This window comes from Saccopteryx leptura, chromosome 3 (assembly GCF_036850995.1).
Source record: "Saccopteryx leptura isolate mSacLep1 chromosome 3, mSacLep1_pri_phased_curated, whole genome shotgun sequence".
NCBI classification, from domain to species: Eukaryota; Metazoa; Chordata; class Mammalia; order Chiroptera; family Emballonuridae; genus Saccopteryx; species Saccopteryx leptura.
Genome location: NC_089505.1, coordinates 124,565,518 through 124,586,455, shown reverse-complemented (window position 1 = coordinate 124,586,455; position 20,938 = coordinate 124,565,518). Strand labels below are relative to the sequence as shown.

General features: G+C 38.7%; 1 protein-coding gene across 1 annotated transcript in view; it reads left to right on the top strand.

Annotated features, from left to right (window-relative positions):
- The window catches only part of FAF1 (Fas associated factor 1), a 495,805-nt gene that overhangs the window by 440,883 nt on the left and 33,984 nt on the right, over positions 1-20,938 (top strand). The window contains exon 18 of the mRNA XM_066376249.1: positions 11,996-12,208. Within this exon, the coding sequence (XP_066232346.1) occupies positions 11,996-12,208 (213 nt within the window). The remainder of the gene's footprint in view (positions 1-11,995; positions 12,209-20,938) is intronic.

Sequence of the window (20,938 nt, the reverse complement as noted above, 5' to 3'; positions counted from 1 at the left end):
GGCGCAGTAGATAAAAACTTCAACTGGGAATGCTGAGGTCGCCAGTTCAAGAAACTTATTTTATATTTATTTTAATTTAAATAAAGTCCTACCCGAATTTAATAGATCGTTTTTTCATGGAGCAGTAGTTAACACGTTTCAGCACACTAATATGCAACAAACCAGTGGTCCCCAACCTTTTTTGGGCCACAGACCGGTTTAATGCCAGAAAATATTTTCACGGACCAGCCTTTAGGGTGGGACGGATAAATGTATCACGTGACCGAGACAAGCGTCAAGAGTGAGTCTTAGACAGATGTAACAGAGGGAATCTGGTCATTTTTTAAAAATAAAACATCATTCAGACTTAAATATAAATAAAACGGAAATAATATGAGTTATTTATTCTTTCTCTGCAGACCGGTACCAAATGGCCCACGGACTGGTACCGGTCCGTGGCCCGGGGATTGGGGACCACTGCAACAAACGATCCTTTGGGAAAAGCTGGTATTGTGCAATCTTGAAAGAAATTGAGACCCAGAGAGATTATGCGGTTTGCTTATCGTTACCAAACTGGTTGGATGCATCTGTACTAAAAGGCAGGCACCTGACTTTTCGTAGTAATACTGCCTCCTTTCTAAGCAGAAATTCTAACCCATATAATTGCATTGAGGAACAAGAATGGTTTTATTATTATTATCTTTAGTATTTCAAAATCCTGTACAAAAATGAAGTATTGAATAGTCAAATCACCTTAGTTACAGAGAAATACCTTAGTGTTTGGCCTCATTTTGCTGTGTGGTAACTGTTGGAGTGAAATCAGTAAAATCTAGGAAGGCATATTGATCTGGTCCTTGGCCATGTAAGGAGAAAGGCTTTAAGACTATTCTGAAGAAAAGAACAAAGAAATGATGACAAAAATCTCCCCTAGTTTACTAATTTATATATTGACTTATTTCTAAAATGAATTTCAAGTAACCTACATAAATACTTGCAATCCAAGTGCACTAAAAAAGAAAGAAAAGATATTGTAATCCAGGCAAATAAAGGCAAAGGTAAGATTAACGTAGTAACAACAAATAATCCATCAGAAGCACCAGATGCATGTGATAGTGTTCTGTACATTTGTTCAAGATGAACCACAAAATTTGTTGTATTCTTCTCTTGGGCTAAAACAAAGGAAAATATGATTGCTTACATGTTTTACTCTGTAACATCTGATAAAGACCAGTATCTTAAAAGGCTACCAGATTTTTTAAGCAGTAAGACCTTAGAAATGTCTCCTGTGGTTCCCTTTGAAGAGGAAGCTATGCAGTATGGTGAATACTATCCCAACTATATCCAGTACCTATAATAGCAATAGCAAGTCATGTTATAAAAGCTTCTTATAACTTTATGTAATTCAAATTCATAAGGCCAGAACATGATCTAGTAAAAACATCTTTGCAAAGGCCCAAGTAATATATTTTTCTGATAATCCATTTTATTTATTTTTATTTTATTTATTTCTTTTTTAAGTGAAAGGAAGGGAGATAGTGAGACAGACTCCCACATGTGCCCTGACCGGGATCCACCTGCAACCCCAATCTAGAGACAATGCTCAAATCAACCAAGCTATCCTCAGCGCCTGGGCCAATGCTGGAATCAATCAAGCTACTGGCTATGGGAGGGTAAGAGGGAAAGATGGAAGAGAGAAGCATTTGGTCACTTCTCTTGTGTACCCTGACTGGGTATTCAACCCAGGATGTCCATACACCGGGCTGACCCTCTATCCACTGAGCCACCTGGTAGTCCATTTTAGAAAGTAGAATTTATAGGAACTAGAGAAGTGTATGAACTACATACCCTTTAAGAATTCTTGAATATTATTTTTTGCCACTGAGTTTTTGGTAAATAGAGAAGGTGTTAGCTAAGATTTTTGACTCCCAGGTCTTTTAGTTAGTCATTATTCTGCAAATAATTATTAATCTTCTATGTGCAAAATACTAACTCAGGTGCTATGGAAACTATGTAGTATGAGTGAGACATAGTCCCTTTACTTAAGTAGCTCATTGTCTAATACAGAAGGGTAGAGGGATACAAAATTACTCAGGGAAAAACTATTCAAATAGCACAGAGTGCTGAAGATACTTGGAAGAAGATGATTTCTGCTTAAAGCTAACAGGGCCAAGTTTTGGAGAGTCATAGGTCAGTGAGAATGGGCAGATAGCTGTTGCCTTTTACTGCTAGTTCCCTTAGAAAGGAAAAATGTTGCATTTTTGCCTATCTACCCAAAATTATTTCTTTTTACATTTTGGTGCCTCAAATATATAGAAAGTGTTAGATAATATTCAAGATCATTAATTGAGAATGGGAGAGCACAAAGTTTGAAGCCTTAGTACTTCCCTTCAGTTTTCTGATTTGATCTTCACAACCATTCTACAAAATGGGTAAGGAAGATAGTATTATAACAGGATTTAAAAGCCTATTTTAAAATTCTTACCTACCCTTTGCCTGGGAACAGCTTAACTAGAGTTATCTGGTATTCTTTCTACCTATTCCAAGAATGAAGGTGGGATCATGAATAGGTTATTAAAGTAAAATTGCTCTTTATAATTTGTGACTTTATCTTATATAAGTTGCTTCTTGGCACATAAAAATAACACCACTAGACTGAGCTATAAGGATGATCCTCCCTGCCACCATCATTATCACTCTCTATTATGCAATTAATATGTGGTAAACTCTGTGCTGAGCACTTAACAAACTTATCTTATTGAATCTCTTTAACAATGTAATAAGGTAGTGGCCAATACATAAATACACCTCATTATAATTACAGAGACCATCTATCCACAATTTTTAGATAGTTCCAGTTTGAAGTATTCCATTAAAATAGACTAGAAATACTAGTTTCGTGGTATCCAAATCACAACCCATAGACTGATTCTCATACCTAGCAGCAACCCAAAGGTCATATATCTGAATTGTGATTTAAGAACTATGATCATTTGCCTTGACTTACTTTATCCAACGGTGACACTGTGTTTTCAGTAAGCTAGTCAGACTTCTAGATCAGCGGTTCTCAACCTGTGGGTCGCGACCCCGTTAGGGGTCAAACAACCAAAACACAGGGGTCGCCTAAAGCCATCAGAAAATACATATGGCTTTAGGCGACCCATGTTTTGGTCGTTCGACCCCCGCCGGGGTCGCGACCCACAGGTTGAGAACCGCTGATCTAGACAGACTGTTTGCCAGGAGCAGTAAATGCTGCTGAATGGGGTCAGAACAACTGTTCCCACACAGGATCTGTTGTATTCTTTTGATGATCTTATCTGGTACCATGCCTTTAAATACTGTCTATACGTCTGAATTTCAAATTTATATCTCCAGCTCCTCCCTTCTGCTGATCTTTAGACTTCAATATCTAATTGCTAGCCCATCATCTCCATTTAGATTGCTAACAGACATCATAAAGTTAACATGTTATTAACATACCCTCCCACCCAAACCTGCTCCTGTTTTCGTAAGTAGAAAATCTTTCCTGTTGTTTGAGCCGAAAATTTGGAATCTTTCTTGACTTCCCCCTTTCATGTGAGCATATACTATTGATAATGCCTTCAAAATATGTGCAGAACTCAAATGCTTCTAACTTCACTGCTACCACCCTCATCCAAGCCACCATTATCTGTTACCTGAATTACTTTAGTAGACTCTCAGCTTGACTCCCTGCCTTAATTTTTGCCTTTCCTGTATGTCTTTCAGCAAATCTTTTAAAAAGCAATTGGTGGCCCTGGCCGGTTGGCTCAGCGGTAGAGCGTCGGCCTGGCGTGCGGGGGACCCGGGTTCGATTCCCGGCCAGGGCACATAGGAGAAGCGCCCATTTGCTTCTCCACCCCCCCCCCTTCCTCTCTGTCTCTCTCTTCCCCTCCTGCAGCCAAGGCTCCATTGGAGCAAAGATGGCCCGGGCGCTGGGGATGGCTCCTTGGCCTCTGCTCCAGGCGCTAGAGTGGCTCTGGTTGCGGCAGAGCGACGCCCCGGAGGGGCAGAGCATCGCCCCCTGGTGGGCAGAGTGTCGCCCCTGGTGGGCGTGCCGGGTGGATCCCGGTCGGGCACATGCGGGAGTCTGTCTGACTGTCTCTCCCCATTTCCAGCTTCAGGAAAAAAAAAAAAAAAAAAAAGCAATTGGTACATTGCATCACTTCAGAAACTCACAATGGTTTCATATCTCAGAAGCTAAAATCTTTACAGTGATTCTAATCCACATCTCTGCAGATTTTTTTTTTTAGGAACTGGCAAAGTAATTCTAAAATTTTTATGAAAAGGCAACAAAACTGGAATAGCCAAAACAATTATGAGAAAGAACAACAAAGTTGGAGGACTCACAGTACCAGAATTTAAGATTTAATATAATCAAGACAGTGTGGGAATTGCCAAAAAGATAAATTCCATTGATAAATGAAACAAAACAAATAGCCCAGAAGTAGACCTACACATGGTGAATTGATTTTCAACAAAAATGCAAAGGCAATTCAATGAAGAAAGGAAAATCTTTCCAACAAAAGATGTTGCAATTATCAAAAAATAAAATACAATAAAAACCTTTTAATGTATACCTTGTATCACATACAAAAGTTAACTCAAAATGGATTATAGACCTAAATATAAAACCTAAAACTATTAAAGCCCTAGAAAAAAACATAGAAGAAAATCTTCATGATCCTAAGTGAAGCAAAGATTTCTTAGATCTGACTCCAAATGTGTAAATAAGAAATATCTAAATTAGACTTAATCAAAATTAAGAACTTCTGTTCAAAAGACACTGTTAAGAAATTGAAAAAACAAGCATCAGACTGGGAGGAAATCATATATCTAATGTCCAGAAGATATAACAAATCTCAAAATTCAGTAATAAACAACCCAACTTTAAAAATGGGCAAAATATTTGAGCACTTTCTCAAAGAAGATATACACAATAGAAAATAAGCATATGAAAAGACTCCATTCCTAGTCATCAGAGAAATGCAAGTGAAAACCACAATAGATACATACCAATTAGAATGGCTTTTTAAAAAGGAAAAAGGATAATACCAAGTACTGGCAAAAAGGCAGAGCATCTGAAACTCATACATTAGTGATCGGAATTATTGATAGCTCATCCACTTTGGAAAATAATTTGACACTTTCTTATAAAGTTAAATATACACAAGCCCTATGACCCAGTGGTCACACTCCTATGTACTCACAGAAGTGAAATGAAAATAACAGTAAATTTTGTTTACACAAAAAGCTATACACAAATACTTATAGTGACTACATTTGTAGTTGCCAAAAACTAGAAACAACTCAAGCATTCCTTAGCTGGAGAAGGAGTAATGAAATTACTATATCTAGACAATGGAATATTACTGATATATTCCACAACTTGGATGAATCTCAAATGCATTACACTAAATGAAGCAGCCATTTATATGATATTTTCAATTAAATTTATATAACATTTTGGTAGAGGCAAACTTAGGGACAGAAAACAGATTAGAGGTTGCCTGCAACTAGTGATGGGGAGTTTTTTGGTGGAGGAGATGATGATAGAACTGGTCTTATCTTGATTGTTGATATTGGCTATGCAAATATATATATATATTTGTTAAAATTTACAGATCTATACATTTAAAAATATAGGCTTTACTGTATATAAATTATACTTTAATTTTAAAATGGGGATAAAATCATTAAGTGGGCTGCTCAAGGCCATATATGATGTAATCACCCCTCTCCCTTGATTTCTCTCTAACTTCAACTCTAACTTCTCTAGCCCTTACCAATTTGCTCCAGCCTCATTGGCTACCTCGCTGTGCCTTAGTCAAGACGGGGCACCAGAGCTTCGCAGTTACTGTAACTTCTGCCTATAATCTTCTCTCAGATCTAATTGTCGATGTGACTCCCTCTCCTTTAGTCCTTTGCTTATTGAGGCTTACAGCCAAGTTGTGCCCCTTCCTCCCTTCTACCAGCGCTCTGTACTCTAGATACCACTCATCACTATGTGACACATTGCACATTTTCCTATGTGTGTTTTTGTTATCTTTCTCCCACTCTCCCATTCAACTGAAATACAGGCTTCATGTAAGCAGAATTTTTTAGATCTATTTTGTTCACTACTATTTTGCTGTTACCTAAAACAAAACCTCGCACATGGAAGGTGCTCAGTAAGAATTTGTGGAATTCATGTTAGCTTTAGCCTACTTCACACTCTGCTTCAACCATCTGTAAACTATTATTTGATGGTTACTCGTAGAAGCATAGACAGTGTGTGTGTGCATGTATTTATGTATGCATGGTGAGTACAAATTTATTGTTAATTATAAGAGATTGGTGTGAGTAGCTTTCCTTTTTTTAAAAAAAGTAATTGTGTAGAAACAGTCTTTTCTGGGTATATATCTTTACTGGCTAATATTTGAAAAAGTCCGTATTTCTCATCCCTTTGATTTGAATGCTCTGAATATTTATGTTTTAGTAAAACAGAAAGTCCAAGATCAGTTTGTATTTCTAACTTATACCAGGTTTCCTTGTATTGTTAAAAACCTAAAATGCAGATTTAAAAAAAAACACCTTTATAGCATTTTCAGTATTGTTTACTAGGCAAGGCCTTTGCTTTTAGCCATATATTTCAAACTGAGCTACTGATACAGTGTTGTTCTTTTTTGCCAGTTAAAAAACTTGCATATTTAGATCCCAAGATTGCCAACTTACCCAATATCTCTTCATTGTTTGCCTCTTTGAACCAGTGGTGTGGGATCTCTGAGGCCTGTTTTCATTCTGGGGAAAAGCCCTAAAAACTGGGTGCATTGAGAAGCAGACATTGTCTGCACAATGAATGGGGTAATGAGCTACTGTTGTTTATTCTTCTGTAGTATAATTGGTTGAGTTCAGACAATAGTGTAGCATCTGTTGTTATACTTTGCAGGGAAATGTCAAAACAGAAAGCAAGCAGACAGGTGTATTAAGGGGAGACCAGGAGGAGAAACCAGGAAATATCACATTAGGTTCTGATTTAAAGTAGTGTCTGTAAAGTCAAATAAAAGGAAAACTCTCCCAGTTTCATACCTATTCAGTGCAGTTCAATGTGTGCTCACGCACAGATTTTTTAGGGCTCCTTAGGTAGCTATCCCGTATAGCCTCTACAGACTCGTCACTGACTGATGGCCTACCAGAACGGGGTTTCTCCACCAAACTGCTGGTTTCCTTCAACTGCTTATCCCACCGAGTAATGTTATTCCTATGTGGTGGCGCTTCGTTATAAACGCGCCAATATTCACGTTGCACTTTGGTCACGGATTCGAATTTAGCGAGCCACAGAACACACTGAACTTTTCTCTATACCGTCCACATCTCTACTGGCATGGCCGTGGGCAGCTCCGCTGTATACTCGTTGTTACGTCATCATCTGCACATGCACACATGCTGCCACATCATCCTACAGAAACTGGGAGGGTTTTCCTTTTATTTGGTGTAGATTTCACATTTCTATCATCTTTTGTTGCTTTCCTGTGACTGGTCAAAAATGCACCATGACTTTATGGACACACTGTAGGTGCAAAGAATAATGATAATGATATGATAACAACAAAACCGGCTGTCATCCATTGAGCACAGTGTTACAGCAGAGGCTCCATGCTAGGCACTTACTGAGTGCTGGCCATGTGTCAGCACTTGCTAAGTGTTTTATAAACATTACTGCATTTTATACAAGAACCTTTGTGAGGAAGATATTACTGGCTCTATTTCTTATGTGAGGTAACTGAAGTTCTTAAAAACTGACATATGTCTAATGACCAGGAATTGAACCTTTGTCACACCCAAAGCCTGTTCCCAATCATACATTACATTTAATTTAAATATTAAAGTTTTTTAAACTGCAGTGTTAAAAGTCAAGATAGTGATTGACTTTGAGGAAGGTAATTCTCAGAAAGTGGCAAAGGGACTTGTAGATGCTTGATCAGGGTTCTATTTATAGGGGTATGTTCTCTTTCTGAAGATATATGAAGTTGTACACTTATCATTTGTATGTTAAGTTACATGAACATTGTAATTCAGTAAAAACTTTAAAACAATGACAAAATACATGATTGAACGAAAGATAAAGCTTTATGCAGTGTAACACTGATTCAAATTTTGTTTGTAAGTTTAAATATATATAAAACATGCACGAAAAATTAATGGAGAATACCTGTTTGGAGTGATGAAAAAGTTTTAGAAATAGTGGTCACGGTAACACAATATTATAAATTCACTTGATACCACCAAACTATACAGTGAAAAATGGTTTAAAAATTAATGGGTATAAACACTCGAGTGATGGCAGTGGCTAACTCTTCGTAGTGAATCTAGAAATTAATTTCAATTTTTTTATTTAATATTTTTTAATAAATTTTGTTACTTTTACAATCAGGAATAATGTTTTATAATCTAAAATAAAATAAGGTTTTAAGGAACCATCAGTGTTAGAAAGGAATAGTCAAATGATACCATTTTATAATTTAGCAGATGTGAATAACACTAATCCACAGAGGTAGTTTACCCTAAAAGCAGTTCATCGTTAGCTTTTAAGGGACACAAATATAGAAAATCAGTCTGAAAAGTTAGTGCTGGAGGGAGTTAGACCTCAGATTATTTAAGCATTTGTTGAGCACCTACTGTGTGTTTATCACCATACAAAGCACTTCCACATGCATTATTTCAGTTAACATGTTAGTTTATTCCATCTTTAACATTACATGTAGAGCATCTCTTTTTTTAAAAAACTTTATTTTGTTGATTTTAGAGAGAGAGAGACAGAAACCTCAGTCTGTTTCTGTACGTGCCCTGACCAGGAATCAAACCAGCAACCTTGTATGATATTCTAACCAACCAAGCTATCTGGCCAAGGCTTGACCGTCTATTTTGTGCTATGAACTCACTGCACTTGGAATAAGAAGTTAAGACATGTTCCCACACTCTAATATAGCCTGTAGGATAGTGAGGAACCCAGACATTAACAAGTACCTACAGTCCTGGCCAGTTGCTCGTTGGATAGAATGTTGTCCCAGCTGCCAAAATTGCTCGTTTGAGCCCTGGTCAGGCCACATATGAGAAGCACCTGATGAGTGTATGACTAAGTGGAACAAACTGATGCTTCTCCCTCCCTCCCTCCCTCCTTCTCTTCCTCCCTCCCTCCCTCTCTCCTTCTTTTCCTCCCTCCCTCCCTCCTTCCCTTCCTCCCTCCCTCCTTCCCTCCTTCCCTTCCTCCCTCCCTCCTTCCCTACCTCCTTCCCCATCTCTTGCTCTCCGCCTTCCTCTCTCTTTCTCTCAATTTGAAGGGGAAAATGTTTTTTAATTATTAAAAGATTACTATGGTACAATATAGGGAATACTATAAAGACATACTACAACTGGAATATAATTTTGTTGTACACAGCATCATGTATTCATTGGGTTATTAATATATGATGGCATTGCTAAAATAGTTTACTACTTGAAAATATGCAGCTGAAACTCATTCCTGACCCAGGACACCAATATTAAATAAACTGCTGTGTGTCCTGTCCCCAAAAAAGGAAAAATAAATAGTTTAACTTCCTATTCTTCTAATTTTTGAACTTTCTTTTGTCTCCATTTCTGGGTATCAGCTTCCTCATATGAAAAATGAGATTGTAAGACTATTTAGTGCAACCTTAAGCAAACATTAACTGAAGCATATTACTATATCAGACACCACACTGGAAATTTTATTATATATATATCATGTATATAATTCCCACCTTTATAATCCCCTAATGTAGATGGTGTTACCCAATGCCTCCAGAAGGAAAATAACCTCAAAATCTAAGAAAAGATGAGCTTTCTCCACATATTGCAGAAATTCTTAATGTTTTTTTAAAAATACTTTAGTATTAGCCTGACCGGGCAGTGGTACAGTAGATAGAGCATCAGCTGGGATGTTGAGGACCCAGATTTGAAACCTCGAGATCACTGACTGTAGCATGGGCTCATCCGGCTTGAGCACAGGCTCACTAACTTGAGTTCAGGGTCGCTGGCTTGAGCGTGGGCTCATAGACATGACCCCATGGTTGCTGGCTTGAGCCAGGTCACTGGCTTAAGCAAGGGGTTACTGGCTCGGCTGTAGCTCCCCAGTCAAGGCACACAGGAGAAAGCAGTCAATGAACAACTAAGGTGTTGCAACGAGAGTTGATGCTTTTCATCTCACTTTCTTTCTGTCTCTCTGTCTGTCTGTCTCTCTCTAAAAAGAAAATTTTTTTTTTTAGTATTAGAACCACTCAGTTCAGGGGTCGGGAACCTTTTTGGCTGAGAGAACCATGAACACCACATATTTTAAAATGTAATTCCATGAGAGCCATACAACAACCCGTGTACATTACACATTACCCAATAAAAATTTGGTGTTGTCCCGGAGGACAGCTGTGATTGGCTTTAGCCACCCGCAACCATGAACATGAGCAGTAGGAAATGAATGGATTGTAATACATGAGAATGTTTTATATTTTTAACGTTATTATTTTTTTAATTAAAGATTTGTCTGCGGGCCAGATGCAGCCATCAAAAGAGCCACATCTGGCTCGTGAGCCATAGGTTCCTGACCCCGACTCAGATTATCCTAAATGACAAAATACTGTCATTTCTTATCCATACTGGTATCTGAGAAAACTTTGTTTTTCTGTAGGTTATTTTAAACATTTTTAAACATAATATATTTACATATGCCAGAAATCAAAAATATAAAAAGGTATATTCAGAAAATACAGTCACCATTTCTATTTCTAAAAATTTTTATCACCCCAAACAAAATCTTTCTATTTCACTTTAATGTTAATATATTATCTAGTATTATACAAACTCTTAAGTCATTTCTACTTAGGCAATGTATGTTTTTTAATATAAATGTGTGTGTGTGTTTTGTAAATTCTTCCAATAACGTTAGTTTTTTTTCCTAAAAAGGAAACAACTGACTATTTGATGCCTTTTTCCTCGATCAGAAATACCTGCAGCTTTCAGTTAAAACATACACACACAGACACACACACACACACAATTAAATTGCCATTTTTATGGAGTTACCTATCAATAATATGTGTCATCAAGGTGGGATTTATTTTAATTTATTGCCTATTGGGTTAATACAGTGATTTTCAACTGGTATTCTACAAGAATTTTTGGAACATGCAATACCTGACCATTTACAATCCCTTAGATCAGTGGTCCCCAACCCCCGGGCCGCGGACCAGTACTGGTCCATGGGCCATTTGCTACCGGTCCGCAGAGAAAGAATAAACAACTTACATTATTTCCATTTTATTTATATTTAAGTCTGAACGATGTTTTATTTTTAAAAAATGACCAGATTCCCTCTGTTACATCCGTCTAAGACTCACTCTTGACGCTTGTCTCGGTCACGTGATACATTTATCCGTCCCACCCTAAAGGCTGGTCCGTGAAAATATTTTCTGACATTAAACCAGTTTGTGGCCCAAAAAAGGTTGGGGACCACTGCTTTAGATTGTCAAATAAAAAAAATGATGACAACCAACACAACAATAGCCATTGAGTGTGAATGCCCTGGTTTCAACCATAAATATGTATATTGGTCACATCACATAATAAGGTTGAGTCTGATTACCTAATTTTTGGTACCAGAAATCCTTATATACAGGTATGGACACCAGATTTTTTTTTTAAGTCACTTTGCAGCAAAAAGGATAAGTAATTACTATTACTATTCTTTTTTTTTTTTTTTTTTTTTTGGTAAATCAATCAAAATTATACCTATTTTTTGTCAGATCAGCAAAAATATGTTTTTTGGTGTTTTATAGAATTTTAATAATTAGTTTATGTGTGCCGTGAGATGTAAAAGGTTGAAAATCACTGAGCTATTTAAAATAAAAAACACGATTCCATTGTGCGTCAGATTTTTTCTAGTGTCTCTCTCCCCTACTCCCCAGTCTCATCCCTCACTTAGTTTAACACCTGGTTCTGCTCTCCATAGGCCATTCGGCTCTCCTTAGAGCAGGCCCTGCCTCCAGAGCCAAAAGAAGATGCTGAGCCTGTGAGCAAACTGCGGATCCGGACCCCCAGTGGAGAGTTCCTTGAGCGGCGTTTCCTGGCCAGCAATAAGCTCCAGATTGTCTTTGATTTTGTAGCTTCCAAAGGATTTCCATGGGATGAGTTCAAGTTACTGAGTACCTTTCCCAGGAGAGACGTAAGTTCCTATGCCTATCTCTGGAAGTGTGCTCAGATGGAGATACCCATTATTAGCGCTGGACAACCTAGTCCAAGGACAGTCCCATCCATGATTCAGCCTGCTACAAGACCACACACCACCAGTCCTTCATTGCTCTGTACACCATTCTTTCCTCAGCCTTCAGGGAAGGTGTGGTTTCTGAGGCTAGCAGACAGGTGCCCAGTAGCCTATGCTACCATTTAGGTACTAGGTCTTCTAGCTATTTTGCCTGTTCCAGCATTCATACAGGCTTTCCCAAAATCTCATCTCTGTAAACCTCAGAATAAATCTAAAAATTGTATGCTTAACAGTTAGATCAAGATCAATGATTTTAAGTTTACTAAAAACAAGTTGTGTTAAAACAAGATTATTTTGTGATTTGATAGTTCTTACTAGCCTGGGAGATCAGGGAGGGTAACCTATATTCATTGTGTATCTGCATTTCAACAAGACGCTTAATAGTCTCTCCTGGTATTCCTAGGCAAAGTAGACAGGGTACTCTGCAGGAGGTAGATTCACTGCTGATTAAATGGTGGTGTCCAGAAAGTGTTAAGAGACCACCCTCTCCCTAGAGGGAACCAAGAGGTTTTATAACTTTCTTTTTCCAACATTTTTATTGTACAGAATTCCACCTAAAAATGCCTGACAGACATATACAGATGTTTTCATAGTGAATATTTTAAATACATTCTCAGTTTTCTCTATCCAAAAAGCAATAAATCTTTACAATTGTCAAATTTTAGGAATAACCCAATTTACAGTTATTTTCAAAGTGGACTAAATAGATGGGAAATGTAGAAAAAAGTGGATAGGCAGTCTTCAGCAAATTAAATCAAAGAAGACAATGTACACAGATTATACAAATATGCCATGTGCACAAAGTTACTTAAGATACTCTAACAACAAAAAAATATTAATCTGTTAATTCTTAAGTAGTGGTCAAAGATTTAAATAATTTCCATAATAGAGATGATGAGATGATGTCATATGTGGTAAATGATAATTCTTGAATGAACTGTGAGGTAGTTTTACTCTTAGTTATCAGAGAATGGAATGATCATTTTATATGAGGAATGAAGACAAGACTGAAAGCTCTCCAGTGTGGTATTCAAGTCCAAGTTTTGAAAATGAATATGATTATATGTATAGCAGAAACCTGTTTACTACCACCACCACCCAGTATTGTTCTACCTCAGTGTTTTCTTTCTTTTTTAAAAAAAATTACTGACTTTATTGGGGTGACATTGGTTAATAAAATTACACAGGTATCAGGTGCACAGCTCCACAATACATCAACTGTATATTGTGGTGTGTGTTCACCACCCCAGGTCAAGTTTCCCTCCATCGCCATCTGTTTCCCGTACCTACCTACCCTCTTCCTCCTGCAGTCCCCACACTGTTGTCTGTGTCTGTAAGGTGTTTTCCTTTGCTTTATCCCTTCACCTTTTCCTCGCAGCCCATTTGACTAGAGGTTTTATATTTAATTTTTATTGCTCACCATACTTATTAGCAGCTTAAATGAAGACTTTATGAGATTTTTGGATTGTGAAAAATAAGATTCAAGAAAACCTTAAAGTACTAAAACAATAGACAAAAATAAACCTAGAGAAATACTATAGAAATATAAAGAGATAGAGTATTACATTCAGGGGTCCCCAAACATTTTACACAGGGGGCCAGTTCACTGGCTCACAGACCGTTGGAGGGCTGCCACATACAGTGCTCCTCTCACTGACCACCAATGAAAGAGGTGCCCCTTCCAGAAGTGCAGGGAGGGGACAGATAAATGGCCTCGGGGCCGCATATGGACCGTAGTTTGGGGACGCCTGCTTAGGTTTAGAAAATTAATTGCTCAAGTTTGGATGGGAAGATTGTACTTTAGCAAAGATTATGGTTTAATTAAGCTGAATATACACTGTGTTTTCTCTACCAACAAAAAGCTAGCTGTATTTTTAGAGATATAATCTTATAATTCCAATAAGAGGATAACTTAATGGTCCAGTTCAGCTCTATACTAGATAAACTACCCCTGAAAGAGTCCTTAGACTCCACACGGAAGTGTGATGAAACAGGAGCATGTCTAGAGCAGGGCTGATAGGGAGGTGAGGGAACTGGAAATTGTATCATTTGAGGAACATTTCCTCTAGAGAAGGAAAGGCTGTGGGAAATGTGATTGTTGTCTTCAGCTAATTGAAGGCCTGTCATGTAAAAGAGGGATCTGACTGCAATGCTCCAAGGACAGAAATGATGCTAATCAGCTGATAGTTATAGGAGGCAAGAAAGTGTCCTATAATAAAGTATTTTCTTTTGTTGTTTTTTTTTTAAGGTGAGAAGGAGAGAAGATAGGCAGATGCCTGCATGCACCCTGAGCAGGATTCAGCTGGCAACCCTATCTGAGGCCAGTGCTTCAGTACTGAGCTATTTTTAGCACCTGAGGCTGATTTACTCCATCGGAGCTATCCTCAGTGCCCAGAGCTATGCTCAAACCAATTGAGCCTCTGGCTGCGCGAGGGGAAGAGAGAGAGAGAAAGGGGAAAGGGAAGAGTGGAGAAGCAGATGGTCACTTCTCCAGTGTGCCCTGACCAGGAATGAAACCTGGGACGTCCATACGCCAGGCCAACACTCTATCCACTGAGCCACCAGCCAGAACCAAGAAAGTATTTTCTAAGAGAGAACTATCTTGTGTTGTAAGGTAGTGATTTTTCTATTATTGGAGATAACCCAACACTAGTGAATGATTGCTTTCTGCAATAATATATTAGACAAGGAGTCATTCTTGGTGTTCTTCCTTTATATGGGATGCGGCTTAGACTAGCCTACCTTTAACATACATAGTAAATCTTAATATTCTATGATTCTATTACAATTGAGTAATGTGAGGCTTAGTAAACTGGACTTTATCTAATACTCAAAGCCCAAGAATTTAGTTAATGTTCATCTTAGTCCCTCACATTGGCTGTCAGATTTGCAGGATAGATACAGAAACCAGTGGTATATGTAGCTCCACCAGTCAGCTACAAACCCCCTAGGGAGGATGAGGATCCTATCACTTTTGCCTAATTCAAGGAGACTATAGTGGTCCCCAGGTACTGGCCTTTGGCCTCTCTCTCTCACTAGCTCCACCCATTGCTCCAACCTCTTCCTCTTTATTCATATACTATACGATGCACAGACTGCACAAGGGAGCACATGTATGCACATGCTGTGTCCAAGTACCTTAAATTCTGTCACTGTAGTTGAACTATAAATATGTGAAGCTTAGAAAAGAGCCACTATTAAGGGGTTCTGTATCAGCTGTGTGCTCTGTGATAAACATCTCACCTTGGAGAAGTTACAAAACTTAGGTGCTAGTTAGTCCTCCTCTTCCCTTGTTTTGTTTTTTAATTGAGGTACAGTTGACATAACTTTATGTTTATTTCAAGTGTGCAACATAATGATTCGATATTTGTGTACATTGTGAAATGATCACCACAATAAGTCTGGTTAACATCCATCACCATACATAGTTACTAAATATTTTTTTCTTGTGATGAGAACTTTATGAGCCTAGCCCTCGGTTATTTTCACTGCCCTTCTTCGCCTCATCTGTAAAATGGAAGTACTAGAAGAGATGGAGTCTAAGGAGACCTTCCTGGCTTTTAAAATTATACTTTATTTTCTTTCAAATTAATTTTTAACTCTGACTATTGGAGGTGGGATACAAGTAACATCTCCTAAAAGGATATGGGTTTTATGATCAGTGTTAGTGTTAATGATTCTTCCCACAGGGTAAAAATGTTGACTGTGGGAAGTAGGGGATTGTGAGTGAAACGCAGAGGGTTCTTGGGCCTGCTACCTGCTTGCCTGGAACTCTACTGATCAAGAATTCAGTGTCTTTGGTGCAGCATCTTAAGTGACAGTATGGATTAGCCCTAAATGGAGGATCAGTCACTTAATCTTAGAGAAAATTTACTCTTGATTTAGATCCCAATCATGCATGCTTTGTTTTACACTGCTGAACAGTCTTGTCTCCCAATGTCCCTTTCATACCTGACCCCATTTCTACCTCCAGCCCTATCCCAAAGGCGATTTAGATTAAGTTTGGCCCAGTTGCCCAGAGGAAAAGTCTAACCAAAGTTTTGTTCCTGTAGGAGAAATCAAGAGCTTAGCAGAATCCAACACAGGACCATTTTAAGATCCTTGGTCAACATGGAATTATCTGCTACATAGTGGTTTTTCTAAAACCCCACTCTGATCATCCTCTTTCTTGTTTAAAAATGTTTGTAGCTTCCTACTGCCCTAGAATAAATACAGATCCCTTAGAATGTTTTCAAAAACTCTTCACAATCTGGTTTATACTTACCTTTCCCAACTAAAATCCTGCCTCTTATTACTTATTTCCACTACCAGGAGCTATGAAATTGCTTACTGTTCACTAACAACACAAGAGACTCTCATTCCTCTGTGCTTTTTTAATTCTGTTCTCTCTCTCTCTTCCTTGAATATCTACCCTTTCCACTTTCCCTAGCCTGTTAGAACTTATCTTTTAATGTGCAGCTCAAATGTCATCCTCTCTGGGAAGCCCTCCCCTTTTCCCAAGCTCCTCACCTATCTACCCATTACAGTTTGTATATTCTTCTCACTAGCACTTGTTCTATTGGTCTGTAATTATTTACACAGACTGTCCATATCGTGTTTATGTCTATCTCCCCTGACCTAGCATGTGCCTCACCCATAAGCATTCAGTTACTGTTGTTGAATGTTAATGACCTCAGGTCTGATCCTAAATCTCTGATTCCAGAATGAACAAGAGAGGTTGTTCCAAATAAAAACAGATACCCTAAGCCCACCCAGATTCCAGACCCAAACTTAAACATGAGAGCCCACCCAGGACTCATTAGTCCTTTTAAAGCCAGGGGTGGGGTGAGAGTTAATAGCTCTTCATCCTTCTCTGAATGCTTTTTCAAGTCAAATGACTAGTGTTTTTGCAAGGCTATTCTGTAACAGCCATCTGTGTCTGCAAGGATTAGGATCTAATTTGTAAAAGTCATCTTAAATTACAGCCAAACTAAAGACTGTTAAAAAGCACATCTTAAGACCTCACCTCTTTAATAACAAATAACATAAGACTTAACTCGAGGAGTCTTATTGTATCTTCCAGCATTTCTCCACAACACAGAGACTGGTTTCTCACCGAAGAACCTGTCAAATGTTCTTCTGCACCCCTGCCCCCAACTAAAACAATACTCGTGTTAAGATTTCCCAGCTCTCCAACTATTTACTAAATGTCCGGTGGGTATACCACGAACTGAGCACTGTGGAAGGACCAAAATAGCAGCACAGGCCTCCCCCAGGATGCTGGGAACATTCAGTTATTTGTTTGTGTTTGTTATTTTCTCCATGTTGTTAATAACAGTTACCAAGAGAAGATGCAGAATTCACTTCAGAGCTTTGGTCATTAAGCTCTACTTCTTGGATATGTTAGAGCTATGTAGACATCAGTGGCCTATTTGCCTTACTTGGGCATTACAAGGTCGAAGGTAGTAAAGTAGTTGAGTCCTAAAAGCTGAGGAATGACACTGATCTCCACTAGGAGCCCAGAGTAAGGGGCCCAACCAGCCCCCTAGTTTCCTTCTGGACCTACAGTGGCCCAGCACCACTCAGAGTGAGGTTGTCAGTATCCCCCAACCTTCTACCTCTTCTCCTTTTCTCACCCTTCCCTTTCTTCTTTGGAATCCTATATTGCCCTTTTTATCCTCTTCTTCTTTTTACTCATTCCTGTTCCTTACTTTGCTATCCTACAGTTCTTTCCTTTCCTGCTCCCTCTGGTCTTTTTTTTTTTTTTTTGTCTGTTCATATCATGTCGCTCAGAAGTTTCACTTACAACTGGAAAGTTAGATTTTTCTATTTATAAAATGCAGAATACATTGGAAAGAAGAATAGTAATGGCAGGTTGACTTCAGGACAGATGGCCTGTGTGCCTTGTCACTTATGTCATTACACAGCCCCTGTTCTTGTCCCAAAAAACATTTCTTCCTCCAGATCTATAAATGTGAACCCCAAAAAAATGGAAAAACATGCATTTAGAAATACAGTTTCACACATTTTGTGGGTATTCTAAAACAAAGAATTAATGTACTTATATTTTCTTCTAACTTCCTAGGGGGGTTTTTTCTTCATAAATGTTTTCTTTGTCTCTGTAATGTTTAAAATATCAGGAAAGTGAGTATAAACAAGCTTCTAGCAGGGTTTTTCACAGAGTAGGCCCTCAGTAAAGGTTTCAATGAAGTGTGAGAAAAGCCTTACAAATTAAGGGTACACACATCACTTCCTCTGTCACCCATCTACCTTTATTATGCTAAGCACCATGCTAAGCACTAAGCTCAACAGGGGGAACACTTACTGGAAAATAATGACACAGTTCTTACATTTGTAGAACTTAAAGGCTGTACCCAGAAGCTCCTGCTGGATGACGTCTGACTTCATCGATAATACAGGAGTATCTTATTTGCCACCATTTGGATATATAAGTTGTTTAATTTACATTTTATTCATGTATTTATTCTTTCATATATAGCAAGTTATTTGTTGAGTAACCACTCTGCCAGCCTCCATACCAGATGCTAATCATACAGAAATAAATTGTTACTGACCTTTAAGAGTTCACATTCTAGAGAAAATATACATCTAAAACAAATGCATTACAAATTGTACCCACACTTAGAAGAATGGGTATTTTCAGCCTTCAATGACAGGGAAGGCATTACAAAGGAAATAAATTTGACCTGAGCCTTGCATAGAGAAGTGTTGGGTGAATGGAAACACAAAAGCATAGTTAAAAATAAAAATTTGGTTCATAGTTAGACCTGTATCTGAATCCCACTCCATCATGTTCCTGCTCTATGACATTGTACAACTCATTTCAGTCTGCTAAACTTTTATATCTCTTTCTTTTAAAGAGAAATAATATCTTGTTCAGAGAGTTGTGGTAAGAGTTAAATAAGTGAATATAAACTACTGTGTACCTCCCATATAAAATATAGTTTCTGCTATAATTATCCTAATTGGAGAGAGGCAGTAATGAGGGGAAAGGCTTATAGCTAAAGAAAGCATGGTAGCAGTTAATTCTTTCTGTACAGCAATGGTAGATATTTGTGTTAAAAATATCCAAATGCTCTAACCCAGATTTAAGAATGTATCATTGGGGCCCTGGCTGGTTGGCTCAGTAGTAGAGCATCAACCCGGGAGGTGGAAGTCCCTGGTTCAATTCCCAGTCAGGGCACACATGAGAAGCAACCATCTGCTTCTCTTTCTCTCCCCCTCCCCATTCTCTTTCTCTCTCACTCTCTCTCTCTTCTCCTCCTGCAGCCATGGCTCAATTGATTTGAGCATGTCAACCCTTTGAGTCTCCACCTCAGGCACTAAAAATAGCTCCGTTGCCAGTTGCCTCAGATGGGCAGAGCATCGGCCCCAGATGGGTTGCTGGGTGGATCCCAGTCAAGGTGCATGCAGAAGTCTGTCTCTGTATCTCCCCTACTCTCACTTTTAAAAAAAGAAGAATTTATTATTGGAATCATAATAGCTTATATTTGAAAAGGATCTCAGAGATCTCAAAGCCAATACTATCCTTTTACCGATGGAAGGATGAAAGCATGGGAAAAAATATTTTAAGTCACATGGTCAAGTTGTAACACGGCTGACACTAAAACCAAAGTAGATTGTTGGTTCCTTTTAAGAATCTGTTCATACATTATATATACTGCTCACAAAAAGTAGGGGATATTTCAAAATGAATATGAAGCAAAATATCCCCTACTTTTTGTGAGCAGTATAGTTCCACTTAAAAATTAGAGCCATCAGATAATAGAACTAGAATATCAGCATTAGAGACCACCTGGTAAATGCAATAAATTTTGGCTCTAAGTACCAATATTTAAAAATATTCTGTACTTCAGTGACTTTCATGTGCTAATGCCTCTGATACTGCCGTGAGATTGCTTTTCAATTTATATTAGACTGAGTTTGTTTCTAAAAACAAAACAGAACAAAACCAGAAGGAAAAACTGTAATGGCATTGAACTACCTGTCAATTGATGGTCATTGGCACCAATTCAATACCAACAGGCATCCCAATTTGGAGTGCAGTGAAGAAGGAAACTGTGATGGAAAACAACTCAGGCCCTGGCCGGTTGGCTCAGTGGTAGAGCGTCGGCCTGGCGTGCACAAGTCCCGGGTTCGATTCCCGGCCAGGGCACATAGGAGAAGCGCCCATTTGCTTCTCCACACCCCCCCCCCCCTTCCTCTCTGTTTCTCTCTTCCCCTCCCGCAGCCAAGGCTCCATTGGAGCAAAGATGGCCCGGGCACTGGGGATGGCTCCTTGGCCTCTGCCCCAGGCGCTAGAGTGGCTCTGGTCACAAAAGAGCGTCGCCCCGGAGGGGCAGAGCATCGCCCTCTGGTGGGCAGAGCATCGCCCCTGGTGGGCATGCCGGGTGGATCCCGATCGGGCGCATGCGGGAGTCTGTCTGTCTCTCCCCGTTTCCAGCTTCAGAAAAATAGAAAAAATAAATAAATAAAATAAAATAAAATAAAATAAAAAAGAAAACAACTCAATTGTGATATAGCATGTGCTGTGGAACAGCTCAATTGTGATACAGCACAGCTGTGAAACAGCAAGGCTATGAGGCAGCCCTCTGCTCCTCTGCAGTCCTCAGTGGAAAGGAAGAGTGCTTT